General features: G+C 41.0%; 1 protein-coding gene across 2 annotated transcripts; it reads right to left on the bottom strand.

Moving 5' to 3' along the window:
- Positions 1-5,233: 5,233 nt before the first annotated feature.
- Positions 5,234-15,466, bottom strand: AKAP4 (A-kinase anchoring protein 4). Of its 2 annotated transcripts, none has more exons than XM_025372662.1 (6): positions 15,290-15,466; positions 13,075-13,170; positions 11,959-12,009; positions 11,310-11,411; positions 6,730-8,862; positions 5,234-5,562 (listed from the first exon to the last, which is right to left on the bottom strand). In XM_025372662.1, exons 1-6 carry the CDS (start codon positions 15,314-15,316, stop codon positions 5,407-5,409), a joined length of 2,565 nt encoding a protein of 854 aa, XP_025228447.1. In that variant the 5' UTR covers positions 15,317-15,466; the 3' UTR covers positions 5,234-5,406. The 2 variants fall into 2 exon arrangements, with proteins under 2 accessions (XP_025228447.1, XP_025228448.1); XM_025372663.1 differs by lacking the exon at positions 15,290-15,466 and adding an exon at positions 14,656-14,798.
- Between the last annotated feature and the right edge of the window lie 843 nt (positions 15,467-16,309).

Raw genomic sequence — 16,309 nt, 5'->3', positions numbered from 1 at the left:
GGTTAGAATCCCAATTTTTGAGGTAAGAAAACTAAGACTTGGCTATATGAAGTGAGATGGCCATGGTTAATGAGAAGTTTTATGATTTCCCATGTAATGTTATTCTTGTCCACCAGAAGACACTGAACTAGATGGATTGTTATTTATTCAATAAACGTTTATTGAATGACTACTGTGTGCCAGGCATTGTGCTGGGCACTGAGGGTACAGTGGTGAGCAAGACAGACAGGTCCCTCTGCTCCTGAAGTTACCATTTTAGTGGAAGAGGACAATCAATAAGCAAGTAAATAACAATAAAAGGTATATATCAGTTAGGGCAATAAAAATTAAACAGGGCAGTGGGATACAAAGTAATTATGGGCGATAAGGTAGTGAATAAAGGAGGGTTTTTCTGGGGAGGTGACTTTCATGACAAGCAGGAGATGAGCTGGAGACCTTCTCACTTTGGATATGTAGCTAGGTTCTGGGAGAGAAGTCCTCATGAGGAGGGGATTTCCAAGGTCCTACTCGGGGCCACCACAGACAAGTGGCTGTAGCAGGAAGGAGGATTGCAAGGTAAGGGTTGCTCAGAGCCCAAAGTCAGAAAGACTTGCTAAATTTGAGATTTTCTGGAAAGAGGCAGGAGAGCAAAGAAACTTTTAGCAGTGGAAAGGGAATTTTTTTCCTTATAGGTACTTATTAAGTTTAAACATTTTAAAATTAACTTTATTGAGATATAATTTAGATAGAATAAAGTTCACTGATTCTAAGCATACAGGTTAATGAGTCTTGAGAAACATAGACTCCTGTGTTAAACATTGCCTCTCTCAAGATATATAGAACATTTCCATCACCCTAAATTGTTCCCTTGAGACCTTCACAGTCACTTCTGGCTAGGTATTATGTAGAATGTCCCTCAATTTGGGTTTGTCTGATGGCTTCTCATTATTAGACTAGGGTTATGTGTTTTTTGCAAGAATACCACAGAAGCGATATGCCCTTCTTATCACATTATATTGGGAGATACATGATATCATTATGTCTTTCCTGGTGATACCGGCCTTGATCATCTAATTAAGATGTGACTAACAGATTTCTCCATTGCAAAGTTACTACTTTTCCCTTTGCAATTAATAAGTATCTTGGGAGAGACACTGAAACTATCCCATAAATATTTGATTTAGCACTATATAAGACCTGTATATTGAATTAGAGAGTGTTGTTTTGTTGAATTTAGTTTTACTAGTCAAGAGCATGGTCTATTTTTACTATTCGCCTGTTTTTATTTTTCTCATTCTTGTTTTATAGTTTGTTCTTTAATAAACATGGATCTGGATTAATGGGAAGACAGTGTAATAGGATGGAAACAGCATAGTATTCGACATGAGGCAAACCTGGATTTGAATCCCAACTTTCCCACTCCCTGGTTAGATGACCTTGCAAAAGGCCTGATTCGCTAATTTCTCATCCATAAAACGCGGCTGGTAAGAAACCGTCTCACAAGGTTTTTGAAAACATTAAAGCACTGAGTAGTATCTGGCACTCAATAAGTGCTGTGTAAATGTCATTTCTTGCCTCCTTTAATACCCAAGTGTTTAATATTGTTGTCACAATTGTAAGTAGACTCCTCTTTCTGGCAGGGTGGCCTTAGGATATAGGAATTCAACAGATTCTTTTAGATTTATTTTATGTTCTGACACCACAGAGGCTTTGGCTCAGGAGAAGCAGTGAACTTTTTACATGTCTCTGAGTCACTGGGGAGAAAGCAGCTGGACCTGTTTTAATTGACGGCAAATTATTGCAGCTCACCAGTATCTCCTATTCTAATACCGTTGCAAAACTCCTTCTTTACCTTTGGTATTTGGGGATTTGATTTTCACTGATGTACAAATATATGATTTGCAAAAGTGGCATTTTTTTTCTTTCTCTCCTGTATTTCTACTTTTTGTTTATTTTTCTTCTTTCATTATTAGAATTGTTTTAAGGTAGAATTTTAACACGGGTAATCTAGTGTGGTTCCTGTTTTTACCCAGAATAAATCTGAGTTTTTATTTGTTTTTTTTCTGGGTGGGGGCGGAAGGCTGTACTCTTATCATGTTAAACAAGAGAGAGAACAATGCAACACCCACCCTCCCCCACTACGTCTCTGATTTCTGATTTCTTAAGACTTAAGCAAAACTGCCTTCCTTGTTTGGTCTTTTTCCTTGTTCCAAATTTTATTTCCCCTTTTCTAAACTTTTAATTTGTTATTTGACATGAGGCAAACCTGGATTTGAGTTTACACTGGATTTTAAACCTGGATTTTATTTTTCTTTAAAGATTTTAAGTTCTTTAGGCAGGATGTCACTGTTTCTTTTTTAATTCTGATATAAGCTTTAAGGGGAACATATTCTCTAAATGCTGCCTTGGCAATCTCCCAGAAAGTGTTACTGTTGTCAGAAAAAGGGGTCCTGATCCAGACCCCAAGAGAGGGTTCTTGGATCTAAGGCAGGAAGGAATTCAAGGCAAGTTGTAGAGCGCATGGAGAAGAGAGAGTTTATTGAACGCTGCTACTCAGTTACAGAGTAAAGCCTCCTCAGCTGCTACTCAGAGTAGGGCGTCCTCAGGAAGCAAGAGGAGGAACGACTTGTCTTTAAGTTTTCTTATCTAGTGGTCTTATTTTCTATGTAAAACTAAGTTATGCCTATGTGCTGGTGGGCTGACAGCATGACAATTTATTATTTTGCTGATGTAAAGAAAACTATTCTTGGCATTTTAGCGTGTAAGCACATCAAAGCATGACTATAATCAACTTAAAAGCATATATTGTTATGCGATATTGGGACATCTGGACATTCTGCTGTCGTGGGCATTTATCCTTACGGGTATTATTAAGCTGTTTTCTCAGCCATAAACATCTTATGACCACGGGCGGTGACTGGCAAGGAACGTGTCTTGCTAGTTTTAACATGGAATTGATTTTAAAATGGTGTCACCCTGGCTCTCCTAGGCTCCTGTTTCTCTGACATTACTCCCATGAACAGTTTTACAAATTAATTTTTCCTTTTGCCTCAGGCTCCATTATGGCTTGGCATGGCACTGTTACTGATCCTGTGTATAAAAATTTTTGATATTTTGTTCATCATGGTTTTTTGGCATTAATTTTGATTTATTAAAATATTATTTGATTGTGGAGTTTTTGATCCCTGAGGCAAGTACCTCTCTCACCTCATTCCAGTCTAGTCCTGGCCTTGTAATAACCTCCCAGACAAGTTTTGCTTATAATTTTCTTTTGAGATGGAAGCCTGATATCAGAGAGACTGAAACTGTTATTAAGCCAATTGTACCGCCTGCCAGGAGAGAATCGTGTTTTCCTTTTCTGCTCCTTTCACCTCTTTCTTACTATATGCCAGACTCTCAGCTCAGCAGAAGTCCTTGTCCATTTCCAGCTGCTGGCATTGAGCACGGCCGCATTGCTATTGGGATGCCCAGGGTTACTTCTTCATTTAGAGAGGTCAAAGGCCAGGGTCTTATTCTCCAGAAATAAACCCCAAGGGCTATTGAGCTCCTTCAGACCCTTGTCAGGGTCCTTGTGGCCCAAAGCATTCCTTTCTCTGCTGGAATCTGTCAGTTAGCTCTGGCAAAAATCAAGTTTCCTCACCCTGAGCTTATTCCATCCACACAAGTTTCCTTTAGAAATTATGGAAAAGAAACTTGTTCGTAAAATTCTCAAATGTCAGAACTGGAAAGGCCCTGAGAGACCATCTTGCCCCAGCCCCTTTCATTTAACAGAACATGTAACTTCCTTTGCTCTATTTCCATGTTTCAAGGAATCCCCAAGGCTGCCTCATAATAAAAATCAGGAGCAAGGTAAGAGCCAAGTTAATCAAGGAAGTAAACTGCTATGGGACCCAGCTGTGCTCAGGGAGGACTGAGTCATTAGACATGTAGCCCTGGCCTTGAGATTTGTTTATTAAGGATTTTCTTCAAGGGCGAAGAGAAGGATCTGTGATGGCTCAACTCCAAAGATTTTAATGGTGTGGGGTGAGACTGAAAAACATTCGATGAGCTTTCAGCCGGGCTGGAGAGTTTTAAACATCCTGCTTTGAAGAAGCCTGCCTTTACTTCTTCTATCTGACTGGGTCAGGCATTGTGGAGAAGTTGGCAAAGTTTGTCTGTGTGCTTAACTTCTCCCAAAAAGTGTCCCTCTGGGTCCCATACTCAGAGGATATGCTTTCAGTTCTGAAATGTATCAAGAGGGCACTCCTGTGTTAGGACTAGCATTAAAAGTCACGTATCATTCACATATCTACATTTGCAACAAAATCCACCCTGTGCAAAACACCATCACATCCATTCCTCTAGTTTAACCTATAAACAACGTAAGGTAATTTTTAGCTACACTTTGCAGATGAACAGGCTCAGTCTGCAGGATTGCCTAAGGCCATGTGACTAGTAAGAGGTAAAGCTTTGACTGTTGAGTCCAGAAGGACACCCCATCCTGTGCTTGGTTCTACTAAGCCGCAACGCTTCAAGGGTGCCAAAATGTGCCATGAGAGCACACACCAAACTAGCTAACAAGGTCCACAGGGTTGAAACCACTGTCTTGATCTGATTTGCAGTGAATGCTAGCACTATGATTGACTTATAGGACACATAGAACAAATCTGGGAACTTACTGTTATTCCCAGAGAAGACACTGGGACATTGGGCCCCAAAGGAATTTACCCATCTTAGAGGTTTATGTTCTTGGAAAATTTTTCTTTCAGACTGGAAGAAGATAAGGAAATCTCATCAATTGAAGGAAATTCCTTATAAGGAAGCTTTATTCACACACGGGAGAGGATCAGATCCCATTGTAGTTCTGGGTAGTATTTAGCTATGTGCGGTGAACACTTTTGAGGGATGTGTGTGTAGCGAGGCAGGGTAATGGTTATACACTTTCTTCAACTAAACCAAGAAAGCTGTATCCTTGGGATTAGAAAGGGGATTATCAAGTTAGATGTGCAGTTCAGGGAGAAATAGGAAGGCCACAGGTGGGAAAACTCTAAATAGACTGTGAATTGAGATTATTTGGACAAACCAGATTACTTACGGACCTTGACATGGATTATATCCCTGTGTCTTTGGTGCTCAGAAAATAATCCAGGGTGAGATCTGAATACAACTCCAACACTGTGTCACCATTCCTGGAAAATGGACCAATTCCCTTCCCTTGTCTTGGAAATAGCTGACCAAAAAAACGACACAATTTTTTTAATTTTTTTTTTTATTCATTTTCTTTCCCAGTTTGTTGACACCTCTTACATTCACAGGCAACTGCTCAAGTGTATTGGGAAACACAGTTGTGTATTGTGCAGTTGACTGGCCTGATGGTGGTGGTGCTCTGGCTGGGATGGAATGCTGCTAGGGGGGCTAAGATGAAGACGAGTCAAAGAAATTGTCAGCTCACAGGTTAGCGAGCAGCCAGTCCAGCAACTGTTTCCTGGCCACCTTTCCCACGGCTTCATCCAGTTGCCGTTCCTTGGCAAACTTCATGACCTCTTGAAGAAGACCTCCTACACTGTACCCCTTCTCTGCTGCTTTAGCTGAAACCTGAGGAAGCTGTGGGGAAAACAGAGCTAGTGTGAGCTGCGTGATGCTTTTTAGAGGAAAGACCTGCTGGACAAAGTGAACTAACACCCTTCTACCAGCCAACCCCCTCAACTCCTAACCTCCTCACCCACACCCACCACCTTCCCGCCCATGATTCTAGGATTAGGGTACAGCATGTCATAGATCCATGACTAGAGGCTGCTGACACATCTTTCCTTTTTCCTTGAACTTTCTCTAATGTCATAGATCAAAATGCCAAAGATACTTTATTTTTTGAGCTTCAAAAACACACTCTGAAATTAGTTGTGTTCATTAAATACTTTTCACCAGATGCTGGACCCTTCAGTTAGTCTGTGCTGATTGCTAGGTCAAGGTTTGGGGTTGCCATTCCCCCACCTCCCTAAAAAAGTGTGAGACTTGGAGTACAGAGGATTGTCTGGCCTTGGCTCCTGGACTGAAAATAAGTTGGTTAAGTATTTGATGTTTCTGGAATCCATCTAATGCAGGAAACCCAGCTGTCAGGTAGGGGTGTGTGTGTGTGAGAGAGAGACAGAGACAGAGAGAATGTGCACGTGTATGTGTATGAATGTATGAATGCTGGCCTCCGTGGAATCTGAGGAGCAGGGCCAGGACTAGGGTCAGGCAAGTGAGGCAACTAGGGCATAAAATTTAAGGAGACAGGACTCTCAGGGCACTTGCAGGACCCATGAGTTTGGGGGAGGAGCATAGGGAAAATAGTAAGAGACAAGTTTCAAACTGTTTCTGGTAGGTCAAACACAAAATTAGTCCATGATACTTCCAACGCCTCAAGAGGGAGGGAGGAACTCCATTTTCCTTTTTTGTTCCCTCCTCTCTAGAGTACTTTGGGGGATCTTAAAACTGAAAACATGAGACTTAATCATTCCCTAATGTTTTACCAGATAGTTTGTCAAAAGGGTCACTGATGAAATGCGTTAATCTCACTCTCCTCCTCTTGGTGGAAATGCACAGGCCTTGAGGTGCCCACTTAGCTAGTGGTTCACCATTTTTGTGTCTTTTTATGAGGTGAAAGTAATTCATGAAGCACACGGTAAAGAATAGACTTGAAACTGGAATGATCTTGGGCTCAAAGTACAATGCTGCCTCCCTGCCTCTGCCCATTCCAACTTTCTTTTTGTGCCTTAATACATTACTTACTTTTTCCAGTTGTCCATCCTTATCTCCCATGAAGTAGAGCATGGGCACGTTAAACTGGGAGGCTGCAATCCACTGCAGGACAGCCTGGAGCTGCTTCTGCAAGCTATTTGTAGAGCACTGATTATTGACAATTACTTCATGTCCAAGAGAGTCTTGATAGTTCTGTGGCATTGCACCGCTGTGAATGCATCTGGTGCCCCTGAAATTGGGCTTATCTGCCGAGGCTGCTTGTTCTTCCAACTCAGCAAGGGCTGCCCCATCGTTGCTATACTTAGCCATGATAAGGCAGAGCTTCATCACAGATTCTACCAGTTTATCTATAAATTGCCAGTTCACTTGCTTCATCCCACTGATAAAGTCAAGTTCTTGATGGTCCTGGCATTGTTCTTCCCCTTTGTCAGATCTCTTGGACATGTAAGTTGCTTTGCTTGCCCTGGGCTCAGAATGCTTGTTCTCACCTTCGCATGGATCCTCACATTTGAAGGGGTTCTCATTAAGCAGTTTCTGAATCAGCATTAGAACGATGTTTGACATATCCATTTTCTGGGAGTCCAGGGGTTGGTTCTCCTTTTGACAGGTGGATGGTCCAGGGGCTCTGTGAGATTCTAGGTGTTTCACTGAAAGTGCTTTGGCACTTTGGCCACCTCCACACTTTTCATATTGAGTACTCTGAGCCATATAGCCCATGGTGGAACCAGGACAGTCTTCTTCACATGTATCTTTGCCCTTAGTCTGCTGGGTCAGATGGTACTGGATCAGCTTAAGGGCAGAGACAATCAGGTCCTTGGCCAGTGAATCTGTGGAAGCACTGATCTTTTCTCCTTTCTCATCTTTATTGCTGCATGCTTTGGTAGCCACCTTGCATGGGTTTCCTTGCTTTTGGTTCCAGATGGTCAGGCCCTCCTTGAGAATGTGTTCACCGACTTTCTCAGCACTAGTCAGCGTCTTGCATGGGTCTGATTTCATTTTGCCTTTGTCCCTCCCTTTCATTTCAGCTTTCATGGTGGAGAATTCAAGACTCTGGTTCCTGCATTTGGGATCATGGGACCCAGCTTTTAAAGATGCATATGACAGACTCTGAGACTTAGTCTCCTTCTCCTCACCAATAAGTGCACTGACCAAGCGCTTCAGCATGGCCTCCATGATGTCTGCAGCATTTTGTTTCCATTGGTTGAACAGATTTCTCTTGACAGCTGAGACAAAGTCTGAGTCAGTCATCAGGACCCCAGTAATATTATGCAGGTTCTTCATGCAGGAATCAATCAAATCGGACACAATCTCCTTGGTGTGCCTTAGCAACACCCTCTTCAGGACCACACACGCTGGAATTGGCTTCCCAGAGCTGTGCACTTTCAAGGTCTTCATGACAGAGACCATCATGTCAGATGCCACCTGATTTGCATAAACCATGAGCCCCTTGCTGATGGAATCTGCAAATTCTTTGCTCTCTCTCTGGGACATCTGTTTGTCTCCACTTTTGCTCTTGTTGGATAATTCACTATATAGAAAGCTTTTCTGGCCACCTTCCCTGGACTCCTCCTCAGTGCCACGCATTTCTGCAGCGGTCAGTTCCACAGCTTCATGGGCCATTTCAGAAGCAATCTTGCTCACAGCAGTTCGGGGACTGATTCTCTCTTTGTTCCCAGGGGATGGATAGATTGAATGATGAAGGCATTTGCTTTTACCTTCCAACTTCTCCTTGATTTCCTTATGGGCCATCTGGATTACCAGAGAAGATAGTCGGTTGACATAGAAGGAAAGGTCATCTATAGAACATTCTCCATCAGGGGAAATGACTACTCTCTGAGTGCTAGGAGGTTTGGCTGGAGGAGCTGAAGGACTTTGATTATTGTTGGTGTTTTTAGCTGCTGCTATTTCTAGGCGTAGGTTTTGAGGTCTGTTCATCAAATAATCTATGTTCACTTGATCAGCATAGACACTGTAGCAGTTCTCAGAGGATGCTGTGTGATATTCGCCCTCTGTGTCTCCTACTTTATGTTTACAGGTAGAGGTTGAGGGGCTCAATGCATGTTGGAAACCCAAGGCATACTTCTGGAGATCACTGAGAAGCCAGTTGAGGACACTTACAGGATCAGAGGGAGCTTGTTTGAAAAGGCACACAGATCCCTCCGTCTAAAAAAAAGAAGAAGACCTATCCATAAGAGTTTGGGTAGGCTATTTATTTCCCTTATTTTATTTAGAAGATGTATCAGATTAGGGATTTGACCTTTTAGAGTTTGTATGGGAACATAACATCCAGTTATATCCATTAGTACACATTCAAGCAGAAGTGGTAGCAACAAAAGTTCAAAGTATATACATGTGTATACTTAACTATATACAAGTGTTATCAATATATGTCTGCCAACTCATATGAATATGTTGTATCTCAGTGGGTCAAAAATGTGTCAGTGTGTCTGTTGTGTGTGTATATATGCATGGAAATATAGCAGTTAACATGTGTGAACATCTCAATAGATGTGAGAATGTGCCATTCTGTATTGTTAGTGTGTGAAAATGCACCTCTGTGTGTGTGTGCATATGTGTGACTGTGTCTAAGCATGTGTAACAACGTGTTGACATCATTACCTATTGTATATGTCTATTGTATAGGCTGACATGTGCATGTTAGTATGCATATTTGTACATGTGTGAATGTCAAAATATGAGTGTCTATGTCCGTGTGTCTCTGAATATGTAAATGAGTCAATTTGAGTAATCTGCATATATGTGTGTATATAAATTCACTAGTATGTATCATGCAGCTATAAATGCATTTATATATGTTAAAGCATAAATTCATATATTAACACACACATTAATATAAGATACAATTTTAATATATTAATGTATATGTATGTTAAAATATGAGTATGTGTAAACAGGTGATTGTATAATGACTATGTATATTCATAAATTGGGTATCAATTTATGCTATATTTATATGTCAATGCTTGACCATGTGTATGTCAATGTTGTACATACCCTGGTATTTCAGTATGTGTGTGAATAGGTGTGTTATTACATTTGTGTCAACAGTGTATGTATCAATGCATACAAACAAGTGCATTAGTAAATATGTGTTGCTTAGTATAAGTTTGTGTGTATGTCAGCATGACTGTGTATGACCATATATGTCTTTGCATAGATATGTATATTTATAAGCATGTATACCAATAACTGAGTCTGCATGGTCACTATGTTTTGATCAAGTCTTATGCATGTAATGTGTGTGAATGTATGTTCATGCATTGTGTAATATGGGTGTTTATGTGGGTTGTGTGTGGGCATGTCACTGCATCTGATGCTGTATGACTTTGTATATATTTGCATATGTGTGTCATTATTTATGATCAGATTAAGTTTGCTACATCAATGCTTATGTGTGTCAATATCAAATGTAGCCAAGCATGTATTTATCATTGCTTGTATAAATTTTTTTGTAAATGTATATAAATGTATATGTTGATGTGTGTATCATTTTATATAAATTTATATGTGTATATCTATGCCTGTGACTGTGTATGCCCATGTCCAGATATGTGTATATGTACTATATACACATATTCCACCCAACACTAACTGCCAAGCCCTCTGCTCCTTCTATTGCTTCATCTCCTCTCTTTTCACTGAATTTCTAGAAATGTGAGGTCATGATAAAGTCAACTTTTTGCAAACGAGCTTAAGTTACAATCAAGCAGATCTGCACTGTATGTAGGAAACATGGGCTGCTTTTCCAAAAATCAATGCCAGGTATAATTTATCCCTTTCTTAAGACTCCAAAATTGAGTTGGCTATACCGAAATAAACTGAAAACTCTTTGGATACTGTAATGTAAACTTGTTTTTCCTTCCTTAGGGGCCACTCCTTTCACTCCAAAGGAGTCTGGGGTCAGAAATAATGTTTTGGTTATAATATGAGCCTAGAGACACAGAACAAGAAACATTTGATTCCTGTGCATTAAAGTCAAATATCCTGTCCCATTACCAGCCACTCCAGGCTTGTAGGCATGAGAGGGTGACTTGTTGTATGCTCCAGTGCCCTCCCAAAGCCAGAACCCTAACAGATGTAATTTTGGATACTTAAACAAAACCAAAAGGAGTTTGTATGTCACAGTGGCATGCAAGTCTAATTGCTTCTAACTTTAAGCTACTCAACAGCCTAGGTAATCTCTTAGACAACAGGGTAAGGACGAGGCACTCAAATTGTTGCTGGTTACGGATTGTCTCTGCTCCATACCCCTCTTTCTTCCTTGCTGGATGCTGGGCAATGTGGGGCACACAGGTCCATTACCAACCAGCAAAGAACATTACAAATAGTCTTGCGTGATTCTGATTGGACGGGTAGCTGGAAATCAGGAGAGGGCATTCTGAGCCTCTGTGATTAGTGCCATTATTAAGTACCTGTGTGTTGAACTTACTGTGGTCTTGAACTTAGGCCTGTGTTCTCTAGAATGTCATAGTATTCAAATTGATGAGCCTGTTTGACAGTAGTTGTCTTACCATGTCTGATCCAGAGTCTGCAGACTCATCATTGAGCTCTGAGAATAGAAGTGGTGGAATCTCAGAGGCTAAGTGTACCTTAGACTGGTCTTTCTTCTCAGTATCCTTGATCACGATAATCTCTTTTTCTTCCAGATTTCCCAGGTTTAAGTTGCCTTCTGAGCTGGAACCAGCAGCATCCTATGGAATTAAATGGTGAGATTCTTAGACAGTTGCTTTTGGAGATTTCTCCAAGCTGCCCCACCTAGGCTATTACTTCAAATTGTGAATGTTATGACTTCCTTTATCTTTTTTCTTTCTGCAGGAGAGGTAGGCTTCTGAGGCTATCTAGTCTTTGAAGAATGAGATGACTTTCCCTCCACAAATTACTACTCCCCACTCTGAAGATGCTCACAAAGCCATCAATCTCAAGAACCATATTCATCACCCTTTGGATGGGTTTTTTTTTAATAAAAAATAAAAAACAACTTTTCTGACATGCTGTCTTCCATGTTTTATCTTTATCAGCCCTACCAGCAACTTAAGTGGCTTCTAAAATGAGACTTGATATCAAGAGTGACAGTAAATTCAGAACCAGGGATCATGGGCTCATGAGAATGCTGGCTTTCCCCCTGAGTCCCCTCCACCTTTCCCCTCTCTCCCCCAACATTTTCCATTTTTCATATTTCACTGATAACCCTTCTCAGCAGCTTCTGACCGATTCCGACTCTGAGCAGAGAATACGCACCTTGTAATCTTTATCTTCTACATTCAGGGTGGACACATCGACAAAACATATCTGCATCAAATTAGAAGGGTGAATTTAGAAAAACTCTAGAGAAAGGGGCATAATTTCTTTCTTGGAGATGATAATAGCACCTACCTCAGAGGGTTCTTGTGAGGATTAACTGAGACACTATATGGAAAGCATGTAAAAGCAGATTTCCTGGCACATAGTAAGTACCCAATAAATGTTAATACTGTGATTATTGTTAGGCAGACAGAATCTTAGCATTAGTACATTTCTTAAAGGAGAATACCAACCTCCTGTCAGAGCGAGGCCCAAGGTACAATATCCACATGTATTAATTGAGAAAACTGAGAAGAGAAATGGCTTGCCCAACTGACAAACTTAAATGTGGAGCTTATATTAGAACTCAATTTTCCTGGCTTCCAGTTTAAGGCACTTGCTATTACACTAGTGTTTCTCAAAATTTATTTTATTATCATTAATATAGAATATTTTAAGTAGTATATGGATAAACATTTCTGCATTTAATACGCAAATTTTATTGTGCATTAGGGAGAATATATACTAGAACATCAAACCTGGGATATTATAGATAATATTTCTTAGCATGATTGCAATTTTTAAAATGTAAGTCAATTTTTAAAACATTGTAAAAATACAAATTAATTAAATAATAATATGTGTGGCATTTGAACATGATTGAAGACTGTGAAGCCCTATGAAATTACTCGAAGTTTGGGAAATAGACCATGAAGCATTTTGCCCTCCTGAGGGGTCCTAGGGTAACATTGTTAGCTAGGCAATATTATTATGACTTAAGAGGTCTTAACTAATAGGGGCTGGTTGCTAGGCAACCACCACTCCTCCCTCCCCTCAGGCTCCTCCCCAGCCTCCCCTCCCTAGGTCCTTTACATCACACCACACCCTGCCCCTCCCTTGATTTTTATCTCTGTGTGATGTATGAGCACGCTGGCCCCTGACAGACCTTGTTGAGCTTGGTTGCTTGGAGAAGTCATGGTATCATCGTCCATTAGTTTATCTTGGGTCCCAGAGATATGTATACCCATATGCCAATTTTTCCTACTCCTCGGCATGAGTCATTTTTTATCTTACCACTTTCCGGTCCTGATCTTGTTGTCCTGCTGGGTTGTAGAGATCTACCTTGCACACACCCCTGTGGCTGCGTAACCAGTCAATATCATCAGACATCTGGAAAGAGAAAGAAAAGAAAGCTGAAATGCTTATATATGGTTTTTGGAAACCGGATCAGTTTGGATAAGAAATCTCTGGAGGGGTTCTGAAATCCATTTTTGTGTTTCATATATAGGTTTAGGTTAGGGACTGGTGGGGCGAGCAGTGGGGGACACATTAAGATGTTTGAACTTGATGCTCAGGATCATTATCTTTTAGCAAAATCCATAGTCTCCTTTAATTTAGACTCCCCACACCAAGTATTTGGAATCACGAGAGTATGATGACCTGGGAATCAAATTTAAAAGGAAATCTAGTGACTTTGGGGATTACATTTAGTGATTTACTTCTACCCAACTCTACTAACTAAATCTCTCTGATCTCCACATTTCTTTACCCCCTCAAGTACCTTCAAAAAACTCCAGCTCACGTTACCCCCTCTAACTTAATTCTAGCTAACTCCAGTTCAACCAGTCTTTCCCATTACACTAAAGAAAGTGAAATTAGATAAACAGCTATAACACATCACTCAAAGCCATTGGAAAAGACTAAAGTCAATAGCAGTAAATAAATAGCCCTTTTATTAAAACAACATATATAATTTCAATATATAGAACAAGATTCTGAATGGTGAGAAAACCCAGTCTAATAACCATAAATATAACACCAAGAGACAGAAATCTGAGAGAAGACCAGACCCTGATCCAATAGGATCAAGTTTAATTTATTTTAGAAAGAAAAAATAATCTCTGCCAACTTCCTTCCACCATCACCCCACCCCGGCCACCATCTCCCAACCCAGTCTGGAACTAAAAGTAAAAAGGAAATGACAGAAGCCAGTGACTGATTTTTGCTACGTAAGACCTGAGATTTATACTCAGAACACACAGTTAAGAGCTCAGTAGACTTGTTTTGGTATCTGGGGCTTGAATTTGATTTCTTTTCAAATTTTAACCAGAGAAATCCTTTTTGCCAAGTATTAGAGGGCTGTTGAATTCCCCTTCCCACCCTCCCCACTCCCACTCTCCCTTCTGCCCCTCCCCTCCCCTCTCTCCCCACTCCTCTCCCTCCCTCCCCTTCCCATCCCCTCTTTCTCTCCTTCCCCTTTCTCCCCGTTCCCTCCCCCTCCCTCCCCTTCTCTTTCTGCCTTCCTCCTTCTTTCCTTCCACCTCTTCTCTATTCCCCCACAGCATGTTAATAATAGCTATTCTCTAATGGCTATCCTTTCACATGATAATACTACATTCCTGCTCTTTACCATCCCTGCCCGCAACCAAGATCTTTTTGAACTCTTCCTTCAGGAATCTCTGTGAAACCTTGAAAAAGTTACAGGAAAAGACTCCTACACACTCTGAAGAGGGAGTTTCTTTTTTTCCAAGAGCTAGATAGAGAACACTAGCCTAGTAAAAAAAGAGGTGGAGGCAGAGTCCCTCATGTGATTCAGAAACGGCGTACGTCCAAGTCCAACAGAACTGTGAAAAACAAAATTTATGAACTCATTACCTTGATGATGAAGTTCTTTTAGACGTTTGGCTGAAAACGTGACACCCAGAAGGGAGATGTGCCCCTTTAGATGGAACTGAGAAGTGCCAAGTTCTTGGGCACCTGCAGTTGGCTGCCACCCCTGCCAGCTGTTGGACCAGACTGAGGGGCCAGGCTTTCCCCTGCTGCCTCTGACCCTGGGGTGTGGCAACAGAGTTTGTTGGGTCACAATGCCTGAAACTGTCACAACCTAAGCAAAGGTGGGCATGTTGGCAAACTCAGTAAACTATTCCCATCAAAAGCACATCAGGCTGCCTGCTGTGGGACAAACTTTTTCTGGTATCTCTATGAGGGTACACACCATTTTTCTCACATTTTCTCCGGCTCACAGTCCATCAAGATAGCCCTTCTCTTCTCATTTCCTGCTAGACCTCCGGAACAATCTAATCATATCCCTACTAGAGAATCAGAGTTATGTTGCAAGAGATCTTTAGATTTACAAAGAAACAGAGAAATGTTAATCAAAATCTTTTCTGGGTATCCCACATAAAAGTATGAAAATAGAAACTTGGAGGCTGCCTTAGCAGCTTCTGTAGTTTCACGTCACCATTAAGATGCCCCCCTAGCTAGTCAAAAAGAAGTTAGATGTCCCTACCGTTGTAGTATCAGAGTAGGCCATCATGTAGGACCCTGGAATGATGTTTTCTTGTCGATTTGGATGCTGTGATGACTCTTCCAGTCTGCCTCAAGATATTGCTCTTTTCTTCAACTCTCCATGCCCTCCTACAGCCTTGACTGCCAGCTGGTACCAGAGTTACTTCTTCATGACATCACTGTTTCTATAGAGAACAGTGACAGCACAAAGTTGGAGGGCTCTAAGGATTCTGTGTGCTCTAAGTGGTCTAGCAGGCTCTGACCTTCCCTATGAGAAATAAGTTGTCCAGAGAAAGGCTGATCTAGTTGAGACAGGGTCTCTTTTACAGACTCCTTAGGCCATGAAAAGACTTAAGTTCCACTTAATCTTTTCAATCTGGTCAGTGCTGGTTTGTTGGCTACAGTATGTGTTAGAGGTTTATCCATCACACTTTGAGATGCCTTCATCTCATCTTACTGAGTTTAGCCCCAGTTTGGAAATACTATCCCACAACCAAATGGCTCTCACTGTGCCCAAGTCTCATCTTTCCTTGTCTTTCCTCTACATCTCCACTTTAATACTGCACGCATGTAAATAAATGTATCTGAATTAACAATCAGTTGAGATGATCCCCTAAAAGAGTTCCATATTCTTGGTTCTACCTCCATTTATTATTTTTCCTGTTGCCCCTGAGATTGCATCTTCTAACTCTGCTATATGATTTTGATCCTGTTAGCTCATGGTGTCAAAGAGAAACAGAGCCTGGAATTTGTTAGAGGTGGCAAGACAGATTTTATTCAGGCCACTGCGGTAGAGGAGAGAGACTTCTGATGAACAGATGTCAACTCCACTGAAACAAAAGGCAGGGTGTGCTAAGGAAAAGTACCAAAGGACATTGAGTGGGGGTGAGCTTGGTCAATGTATTGGGGCATCTGTGTTTGCTAATGGGTGCTTATTAAAGTTAGGTTCTCTACGTTCACAATGTCAGGTTTATAAAGAAAAACATAATTAAGAACTATAAAAAAAGAAATGAAATAAACA

This window comes from Theropithecus gelada, chromosome X, assembly GCF_003255815.1.
Source record: "Theropithecus gelada isolate Dixy chromosome X, Tgel_1.0, whole genome shotgun sequence".
Classification (NCBI taxonomy): domain Eukaryota; kingdom Metazoa; phylum Chordata; class Mammalia; order Primates; family Cercopithecidae; genus Theropithecus; species Theropithecus gelada.
Note: the sequence above shows the minus strand (reverse complement) of the source record. Positions and strands in the feature narration are given on the sequence as shown.